General features: G+C 37.7%; 1 protein-coding gene across 1 annotated transcript; it reads left to right on the forward strand.

The window, feature by feature from the left end:
• Positions 1 to 317: 317 nt before the first annotated feature.
• Positions 318 to 11,676, forward strand: LOC117117758 (polyamine oxidase 7-like). The gene is made up of 4 exons (XM_033262178.1): positions 318 to 1,148; positions 5,371 to 5,498; positions 10,093 to 10,415; positions 10,599 to 11,676. The coding sequence occupies exons 1-4, from the start codon at positions 606 to 608 to the stop codon at positions 11,105 to 11,107; spliced, it is 1,503 nt and encodes a 500-aa protein (XP_033118069.1). The 5' UTR covers positions 318 to 605; the 3' UTR covers positions 11,108 to 11,676.
• Positions 11,677 to 11,680: the final 4 nt, after the last annotated feature.

Genomic DNA, 11,680 nt, shown 5'->3' on the forward strand with positions numbered 1-11,680 from the left:
AAAAATTAGACATTGCAGTACAAAACTGAATTGAGTCAATTTACAAAAATTATAAAATCAATCATTAAAAATGCACATATAAAAATACATTATATATATCCACATACACATAAAAAAAAAATCTCGAGAAAAAAAACTGTCACATCATCAAGGGGTTTTATATTTATATATGTATGTGTGTATGTACTGTATGTATATATATAGCCTATATGCGTGTAATTTTTAATTTGGATTAACACACATTAACCAATCAGCGAATGCGGTACCGTGGAAACGTCCACTTCAACAAACGAAAATCGTATTGTTAGTTTCAACTGACTTTCATAGATTGTGCAACACTTTCCCTTTGATCACACAGAGAGCCTAGATGCTAAGACAATTACAGTACTTGTTTACATCTTCCCAGTGACCGTTTGATGTGGCAGTTCTCATGACTCAGGTCACCGATGTACAGTTTATGATTTGCATGTGTTTTATCTCGAATCATTGAAGCGGATTGAAGGTGGTCAGACAGCTAAGGTTATTACGCATAGACAAGTGCACATGAGCTACAGGCCACAGTATACAGTTTAGTATAGTAGTGAAAGGATATACTGCTGATCACTATGTTCTTGCGGGCTCTATCGCTCCTCCTGACATTTTATTTGGTTAGGTCGGAGAACGATGCAAAAGTACTTATCCTCGGTGCTGGTGCAGCGGGTTTAACAGCCGCTGAAGTTTTCCATAACCAAGGAATGGATGATTTTATAATCATTGAAGGCGATGACCACATTGGCGGGCGAGTAACTGATGTCCCTTTTGCTGGGGCAATTGTAGAACTGGGAGCAAACTGGGCTCAACCAGGAGATACCAGTATCGTTACAGAGGTTCTGGATCTTGGAATCAAGCATCATGTATCTGATTTCGACTCTCTGTTGGTCTTTAACCAGACTGGGAATGACGTTACAAATTCAACGGATCCAATCTGGGAAAGGTTAGAAGAGGCGATTGAGTATATGGCAGAGAAGGCAGAGATTTTAATCAATGAAAAGAAATCTGACATTTCCCAACGAGCAACTCTTCGTTTGGGCGGATGGTATCCCAAGACACCTGTAGAAAAAGCCGTCGAGTGGTTTGATTTTGATTTTGAATGGGCTGACATTCCCGAGGTTAGTTTCACAAATTGATTTAAATTTTAGTGTCCACAGACTTCGGTCGGAAGAATTCATATACAGTACTGTTGTCTGAAGAATGCTTGACTGAATCTCTTGGTACAATTTGTTGTGAAACGTGCCACTGCTTGAAGCACTTTTTATCGAATGGCGCAAATGATAATAAATAAATCAATTTATCAATCTTGAAATGATAGAATAGGACAGACCAGTGTTTGCATATAAACACCGTACACTATTGGCGCCGCTTGCCTCTCCATTCTCTATTATTTGGGTGTCTAGAAAACTCGGATCTAGAAAAGTCAGACCTCACATCTCTAATCTCTGTTTTCTAGTTCTAGAAAACCCAGATTTATTAACAGACCATACCATTTATTGTTAGAGGGAAATTGGGAGTGGGGGCGGGGAGGTGCGGGCGGGGTGGTGCGAAGGTATAGTGAGTAAGGGGCTCAATGATTAAGTGAGGGTGCGTTTCTATACACCCCTATTATTTTGCCTTTCTATGATCACCTGACCTCAAAATAGTTTGCGATTATTATTTATTTATTGCCGATGTCAGATTTATTAAGAATCTATATTGCGAAAGGAAAAGGTCAATACCGGACATGTTGTAATACTATCGCCTTACCTTGTGTAAATTCGACTGGTAGGGAAGAGGAAATACTGTAGTTAGAAATAAAATATGCATTGTAGCTGTGACCTCTTTGTCAATCACTGGTGGTAGACTCGCGTGCGCTTGGTTGAGGTTCATCACCCTTTTATATAGTTTATTGCATTATATACAATCTGCAATCTACAGGTGGGTCTACGCAGGACAGCATTAGGAAACGAAGTATAATCTGAAGGAAGAAAATTGACAATTAAAAACGAACAGTCCTCGATCATGGTGGCGCGTGCATCGGTCAAGCTTGTAAAAGAAAATAGTGAACATGAAAAGTAATGAAAACATCAACAAATAATATTTTTTTATTATATTATTTTTGTTGACCATAGGTTATTATGCCTACCACAACTTTAAACTTTACTCGGATTTCACTTTTGATACAGTGGTACTAATCACCTGTTGTCAGTAAATGATTACCAGTATAAAAAATAATTACTATATTACTACTAATACTAAATAGTACTATTTTAAACTAAATTACATAGGCCTAACAAAAGATTGTATTAAAATAATTAAAGCTAGTAAATCCCCCTCCTTCTTCCCTCGCCCCAAACAAATTCGGATCAACTGTACAAAAGTTACACTAATTTAGCGTATAGGTTACGGTTAGATTTATGATAGATCCACACGAAATATAATTTTACAATATAAATATAAATAAGTCTATGTATACACACACAAACGCGCACACATGTATTTTGTACCGTATATATTTTAACATTGTTACATTTTTATAAAGTACGATGTTCATTTTATTGTAGTGTTTTGGCGACGACTGCCTTCCATAATTGATGTTTTTTAGGCAGTGGTGAATCTTGTTACTTTTAACTCAAATTAGTGGGAAGCTGATAGACATTGTTTTGCTTTTCATGTTTTTTCGCACCAAATATTTTGTTTTATAAGCCACGGTCAATCTACAATAATAATAATAACACTGAGCCTGGGTAAACTTTTAATTTTCTTGTTTAAAAGTTGTATTGTATTTATTATAAATAATAATACTGTATTATATTTTAAATAGGCCTAATATGACATACTAAAACATAATTTAATGTATAACATTTGTTTTCCTTAATTAATCAAGATGTAAAGACTTGTTAGTTTAGGAGAACAAAATAGTTGAAGGGATGACTCGAGATAATCTTAGTACTATTGCTGTGTATAGCATTTTCAATATTTATATGCCTGAGTTTTTACGGCAGGTAATTCCCAGAATGAGAGCGATAGCTTGGCATCTTGGTGTGCACACTGTCAGAACTTTCAATTTCACTCTCGTATCACTTGGTTATAGCCATTGAACAGACAGTCCACTACATGTTTATATCTGTTGATGTGTCGCCTACACATCACTGACAGATTTTAGTAGCTCCCCTTAGTTAACAATCCGATCTCACCTTTAAGTAGACCTATTACTAAACCGAATAGATAGGGTCAATGGCGGAACCTTCGAGAACACAAGAGTACCGGTACAGGCATCAAAATTGTATTCAATGCTCTCTGAGGGCAAAACGTCAAGTGAAAAAGAAAGGTTATTCGAAAAAAATATTTGTTAGTATTCCACCAGTTAGGCCTACTTGCAACAAAGTAGACAAGTGTCAAGCAAGCGTAGTATCGTGTTTTTTCGTCCATATTTAACTACCTGTTCTTCAAAATTTAAGGTCAACATACGAGTATACAGGCCTACTAATGCTTTAAATTGTTAAAACAAAGACCAGCAGGATAAAAGGTCAATAGTTAATTGATAGTCAATAATAAAACTATAATTTAAAATTGTCATGTAAAGGATGTGATTATTTCCGTTACTTTAAGTCCCATGCGCTTTTCGTACAATTATTATATTGTTTAGTTGTTTGCTAGCTCCTATATGAATGATCATGGCTAAAAGTAAAGGTGAATGCCCTAATAATATAGCATATATATGTATATGTATGTATATATACATATATATGCTATATTAGGGCATTCACCTTTACTTTTAGCCATGATCGTTCATATAGGATCTAGCAAACAACTAAACAATATAATAATTGTATGTATATATATATATATATAAATATATATATATATATAATGTATATGTATATGTATATGCATGTATATGTATATGTATAATGTATATGTATATATGCGTATTACGCAATACCTTGAGAAAAAAACGTGTCCTAATGTGAAAACACAAGGGTGTATACCACTTGGCCTCATAGTTCAGTTGGTAGAGTATCCGAACGGTAATCGGAAGGTCTTGAGTTCGAATCCCGATGGGACATAGGTTTTTCTCAAATATTTATTATCATCTTTAATCAACACCAGTGGAAGTATATCTCCATACCGTAGTTATTTTCATGTATATATATATATATGTAAGCCGATATGCAATAAGTACGATTGCACAAAGTATAAACGTATATACATTGACATTATATAGACATAAAACTATTTTAATTCGAATATTTCGAGCACTCCTATGCTCTTCCTAAGCGATAACAAGTATGATTAAAAAAGTCTCACAAAGTAGTACACAGGAATAAACAATTAAAGCAGTGACTGCGATAGATCGTTAATGATACGCAATTAAAGGCGGAAGTATAAGGGGCGGTGCAGCAACAATGAAGATAAATAAACAAAAGTTAATCTGCCGGCTATAGGCCTGTGATCTCAGCATGATATCGGTTGCTAAAGAAAAATGTAAGTGCTAATTATCTTGGAGAAATCCTAAGACTTTATTAATGCCATGTTTGTGTGTTTAATTTGATTATCCATTTTAATTCACAACATCGTCTGTCGGTTAGAGATTTAAAACCAGTAGCTAATAAAATACATTTAAGGTTAATAATAGAATGGTTGGCTTAGTTGAAATGTTTAGCTACAGGGAAGCTAAATGCATTGTCTCTGATAGATTTTTTTTATGGTTATTGCACCTGAGCCTGAACCCGTTTCCCCGATGTATATAATATCCATACACTGGGTACACCATATTGGAAGCGTTGCAAGTTAGGAGTGGTAGGTGTATAGATAGGTTTAGAACGGGTGTTAACTAGTGTCGTCGGTGATGAGGAATTTGCAAACTTGGCATCGTGAATTGCCACAAGGGCCACTTTAGGAGCGATGGGGGAGTTTAGAGGATGCGAGTAGTGAATTGAGGTTATGCGGTTGTCGGTAAGCTATGAGGGTGACAATAATCCTCAGCACTCCGCTGAGCACTTTAGCCTGCCACACCCGAAACAATATTGTGGTTTCGCCTTTGCATACCTTGTCCCTTTATCAATACATTCGTTAATTCCAACGAGCAAAATAACGGTTTGTATAAGGCATTTTACAATTTTTGATTTACTTGTCACCGAATTGAATCCTTTGTTAAATGAACTGGACAAGAACCTTGATTTAAGGAAAAAAAAACTTTCAATTTATTGGTTCACTGCAAATTGGTTTCAACTGTGGTCCCCTATGGCGGTATACACAACTGAATATTATATATGTGTAATTTACGTTGTGACGGTCGATATGTTTTATATAGTGGACTGTAAACTAGATTATCAAAACTTTTTATATTTTCAGGTGACCTCCACGAAGTCAACAGCTCTTTTGAAAGCCGATGAAGATATATTATTTGTTACGGATCCACGCGGGTTCAAGTTCATTTTCAACGAATCAACTTCTTTCCTTTACGACGACCCAACATTTGAGTAAGTAACGAATACTGGGGCCCCAAAGAGTAACCTTTTACCTTTTTGTTTTGAGTGGTTGTTTGTAAGATACAACAATGAACATAGTGGATGGTATCATAAACAAATAAAGATTTTGCCAAGCGTTGTACGTGTTCACAGTGTGAACCAAGGCTTAAAATTCGTCGCGCAGACGCAAAACCAAATTATGCGACAACCAGTCTTTAAGGGGTACCAGTGAGAACGAGGTTATGGACACGAGGTTATTGACACAAGGTTGTGGACACGAGGTTAAGAACACGAGGTTGTGAGAACGTGGTTGTGAGAACGTGTAATTAAGTAATTCAATAATGCGTTATGTTCATAATCACCGTAATCATCATACCGTATACTTTGAGTCAGGACCAAATGACGATGTGACGATTTACCTTCCAGACTCGGGCACAGATCTCGAAGAACCTTAGGCCTAGCAACATTCTTTTAGATTTCTTACCATTATTGGCATGTTCCTATTTTCGTCCATTAAAGTATCGTAAAAATATAATTTTACACTAACAACTACTGGACGAGGGTTTTTTTTTTTGTCAGGCTACAAAAGCAACCCATGTGAGAATTCATTATTCAAATTACGTTAGTACAGTAGAGTGGAAGGAGCAGAGTATTCAGTATCACGCTCGGGCGCTGACGGGGGAGGGGTGTGGCGGAACGCCAGGGCCCCCAGACACGAGGGTCCCGACATTGTAGTTAAAAAAAGAATATAAACTATTATATACCATACATTCATTCAATGGGGCCCCGACAGTTTTAGACATTGAAAATACACTGGACTGGCATCATCAAACAGAAAGGCTTATGTAAACGATCGCTACAGTTTTCTGCTTATGTTGCAGTTTGTAGTGCCAAACACACTTAGGCTACGTTCAGACTTGGAGATAAGCCGGGTTGGAGTTAAGCCCGGCCTAACTTTGCCGGGCGTTCAGACTAGCAGGATTAGCCAGGCGCGAGAATTTGCATAATATTGAACCGTAACCAGGAAACGTGTTTCGAAACATTGCGCACGAAATGAAGTCCCCTCGGACCCCCACTAGGGGCCTTCACCACTGGGCCCCGACCGGGGGCCCTAAGCGGTCTCCCTGGCCCCCAGAGTCTGTTTGTTCACTTCGCTTGCTTATTAGGGCCCCAAATAACATTCACCGCCAGGGCCCTACAAACACTGTGACGCCAATGAGTATAATGGAACGTACCACTTCAGTGAGCGCGGCTGATACAAGCGTATGCTCACTAAATATATAATGGAATATTAAATATATATACATATATTATAATTTTTTTTTTTTTTTACTATATTCTTTATCAGTATCTTACTTGTATTTGTCAACATAAAACAATTATTGGTTCAGTCATTTATTTAAAATTCTTTGATAACGTTTGCAGTGGCAGATTCAGCTTTTTTGGGTGGTGGGGGGGGGGGGGGGGAGAAGGGGGGGAAAAAGAAAATTATAGGCCTATGCAAATTTGTCTGAGAGTGCCATTTCCGGCTATCTATAAGTGCCATAATCATGGTAGGACTGAGAAGGTATCCATCCATCCGTAAAAGTCCCGTCTAGGCCCTCACTATTTCAAATTCCTGAACGACTAACACTCCGTATCACACTCCGTATCGAGAACAAAATCAGGAAGTTGGGAAAACTATCCAAAACGTTTGTAAAGTCGGTATAATATATAATGTAAATTATTAAATGATATCAGTACGGTAACCACTAAAACTACAGACAAAACAAACAAGCTTATGGATTAGTGTGGTTGTACAATATAAATGATTCACTATCCTTTTAGTTTTACTCGTATACACAAAATAAATATGAAATACTTCAGGCCCATATAAATTTATACTTCCTTTTCACTCTTCGTTAATAAATAATAGCAAAGATAATTATAGGGAATTTCAGGGGCGGATCCAGAATTTTTCAATTTGATAGGCCTATGTACAGTATATATTTTATGTTGTTTGTTGAATTAAATATGCATAATTGTGTAATTGGTTGACTGCCAATTTTTCAATGCTAAGTGGATATGGGCCTAATGCTCTCCAATTTTTTTTTTAGCTTAGGTGGATGGATATAATGCGTAACTCTCCTGCAAGTATCAACCCACCCCAATACTCACAGCTTCGCGAAAGGCGGCCATCTCGTGAGTACTACTAACCCACATAGTGGGGGGGGGGGGCGGTTACACTGCTGTTGTAGTTCGATGCAATGGGATCCGGGTTCGAATCATTTGCTGTAAAGAAGTTGAAAGGTTTTGCCACGCGCTGGACGTGTTTCACAGTGTGATCGAACACTTTAAAGTGGTCGCGTAGAAACGCAAAACCAAATTATGCAATTGTTGTCCGACATGGCCTTGCGGTACTCTGGCCTCGAGGTTGTCCGACATGGCCTTGCGGTACTCTGGCCTCGAGCCAGCCAATCTTTTTCGTGACAACAGCCATTTGGCTTTGAAACGTGCCAGAGAGAACGAGGTTATGAGAATGTGAGAACTAATCTCAACTCAAATATCGCGATGTTTTGTTGTGCATTTTGTTTGAATCCTTGGACTACCGCTCCACCCAGAAATATAAATGGGTAGGCCTACCTGGTACGATTCTGTGGTAATGTATTGGTTTGTGCGCAATTAGCAGCGTGACTACATAACTCACCAGGGAACAGAAACTGGTTGCGCCGATTTAGTGTTGCCAATTAAACATTCCGTGACAACTAGCGGTATATCAATGTACGACTTGCACATGACCCAATGGAATTGGTGCCATAAAAATTATGTTCAGGCTTTATGTAGGCTTAGGCCTAATGACTTCTTATAATGTATAGGGGTGTGTGTAGGCATAATGTGTTACACTGGGTTTTTTAAGCTAACAAACTCGTAAACTTGTTGAATTTATTGGTAGGCCTATACTTAGGCTTATAGGCTATTGTGCGTAATGAATAGATCAATCCCAGGGCCTGCTCTGTAGTTGTCATGACAACGTGCACACATGGGATTGACTAATATATTAAGCAATCCCTGTGCAGAGTAACGGAATCGTTTCTTTTGTCAAGAACCAAGGTCCCAAGTAGGCCTATATAAGTAATTCTAAATATGAGAGAGTGCCAAAGTGAATTTTTGGTTTAACACCGGGGCCGCACCCAAACTTCGATGTTTCTAGTGAGCTTCAAAAAATCTCCAAGCACTGCTTTTGCACCACATTATTCTCAGATGTTACTTTTAACATATGATCGGTGGGGCCGTACACATAGGGTCTTTAATTCATTTCCGCAAACCGAAAAAAAAATCGCTGTCGGGCCGCACTTTGCCCACCTGTGCTGTAGACCCAACAATCAACTTTAGTCGTCTTTACGGAACCATGGAGGAAAGTGACGGAACCTGTGTTGTGGATATCATTAATTAAAAGAAACACCAAAAAAGCATGTAGATTTGTAAAAACATATACATTTTATTTATATATTTAGGTACACATATACATGTGCCATGTACTGCAATTGCGAACATCACTGTTGGACGAGTAGGTAACAATCCTTTTAACAAGGCTAACATACATGATTGTGCTGCGCGCGTGTACGCCTAACCGTGTGTAGGTGTTATTTGATCGTATCTGACAGTGCTTTATAAAAAGGCATTTTAACCCTCCCGTCGAACATGCCTGAGACCCCCTTCGTCCGACGCCACGACTAGGCCGTCGAATAAAAAAAATTATTAGGCCTATACCCAAATAAGGTTATTTTGATTGCTATATCCCTAATATTGTGGTCTTAAAAAGTAGAATTTGGACAATACTAAGCCATAAAAACTCTCTTCGTGAACCCTAAGGATTTTTTTAAAATCTGGGCCGTCGACATCTTGGATCGGATCCCTCCGCCGGACATGTCGCACCCTTTTCGGCAACTTTCTGGAGCCACTACTGACTGACAGTGAGACAGACCCTGAATGCGCGAGTCTCACACTGAATATGTGAAACTTTGGTAGTCTCTGAAATTGAATCCCAGTGTGCAACAAATTGTCTTGTCTTCTCTCCAAGTAAAAGTAAAGAATATTAGGCCTACCGCACCAATACAAATTGCAAGACTTAACAATATTGTTTTTACCAATTCGTTTTAGTGATGTATGAAAATTAAATATAATGTTACTAAGTGTTTATAGACCTACTGAATAAAAATTAAACGATAGACATAATGTAGTGTATTTCTAATAAAATTATGTAGGCCTAGCCTATTTATTTAATATCTGGTGCTGTACTTATTCTTTAGAAAAAAAGTTGTCCCATGTACTGTACAGAGTTGAAATTCAGGATCAGTACAGATTATGTTTAAGCCAAATGGCGAATTCTAAAATTGCCCTTTTTATACGTCATAAGGTATTTCGGTCTAATTGGGAGAAAATAAGTTGAGGTGGTCGTGGTTGGGCAACACAAACATGCATTAAAGTTTTTGCCTCATGACTGATAATAGCTATTGATGTATTAGATGATGTTGACGTCACAAGTAGAGGGCCTACATATACTTTACAGTATTGTGGTTTAGAAAAAAAACAATTTGATTTACAATATTCATTTATTGTTTTCCAGAGGTCGTCTGCAGTTGAACAAAATCGTGACTGCCGTAAATTACGAAGGTGACAGAGTAGTTGTGACGTGCAAAGATGGAACGACTTTTACTGGTGATTACGTGCTAATGACGTTCAGTCTTGGAGTCTTGCAGAACGAAGTTGTAGACTTCCAACCCGAACTCCCAGAATGGAAAATCCAGGAGCTGTATAAATTTATTATGGCCGATTTTACTAAGATCTTCATGAAGTTCGACACACAATTCTGGCCAGACGAAGAGTGGTTCATACATGCGCACGAGAGGCGAGGATATTTCCCTGTGTTCTACAATCTCGAAGCAAAAGGTATACAATTTTGTCAACTGGAATCGTTCCTTGAAAAACCTAAAACAATATTTTATCATATGGTTTTCTGTTTCCTATATTAGAAATATCTTCATTGGATATCTTAAGAGGTGTCTCAGATATTTTTTTATGTACATTCGATTAAAATTGCTATTTTTAAACTATCAAAACTCTTGATTGCAGGATTGTTCCCAAAAGGAACCAACATGCTTGCAGCCTTTGTTACGGGAAATGAAGCTAGGAGAATCGAACAGCAACCGAAGTCAGAAACCAGTGCAGAGATCACAACTGTTCTTCGTACGATATTTGGGGACACAGCATCTGCACCAACTGAAATCATTCACTCTGGTTGGAGTACCAACCCCTTCACCTATGGTGCTTACTCAAACTGGCCGGTTGAAGTGTCAGAAGAATGCTTCAAAAAGATTGAATCTCGAGTCGGTCCAATATTTTTTGGAGGAGAGCACACAGATCCCATTTACAACGGCTACATTCTTGGTGGCCAACTAAGTGGTAAAAGGGAGGCCATGAAGATTCTTGATTGTATGAACATTCGTGATGGTGATGAGTGTCCAATATGGCAAGAAGTGAAGAAGGCAGACTGTGACTGCACATCAGGTGCATCTATAATTCCCAAATATGCTAGCCTACATTTTGTTGCACTGTCCTTGTTTTTGATGCTCATGAAGTAACAAATGGAGCGGTTTTCTAGTTCAATAATCTATGTAGTATTATTCACTGCCAGTGATACAGTACTGTTCTGTTCTAAGAAAAAATTACATTTAGTTTTTTAAGGCACTTTTTCTGAAGAAATCTTATTTGATAGGCCTATATATAAAACTCAGGAAGCATCCATATTACTTTAACTTATCTATAAAAAAATATAAGAACCATTAAAATACTGTAATGTATTATAATCAATTAAGGTTATTATTGGTTTGTTAGAACTTTGTCGATGGATACCAAAAAATAAAAATATAGGTATTCTTTGCACTGATAGACAATTATATAGCATTTTTTTTTCATTATTTGGCTTTGGTGCACATGCTGCATCGATGTCGAACATAATTCCTTAAGATCACAAAGCCATGGATTCACGACCAGCTCAGAACTGCGAAAGCAAGCTGACTGGCATGTGCTCCCACTAACACTAGATAGATACGTCGGCTTGCGAATGGATTAGTTACCAATATATTATTCTAAAATGTATGCATAGAGATAGTGACAGTACAGTACCAATAAACAAAGAAAGAAAACAAAACAAC

Source organism: Anneissia japonica, unplaced genomic scaffold (genome assembly GCF_011630105.1).
Source record: "Anneissia japonica isolate Jap-2015-1 unplaced genomic scaffold, ASM1163010v1 scaffold234_len1672027_cov178, whole genome shotgun sequence".
Lineage (NCBI taxonomy): Eukaryota > Metazoa > Echinodermata > Crinoidea > Comatulida > Comatulidae > Anneissia > Anneissia japonica.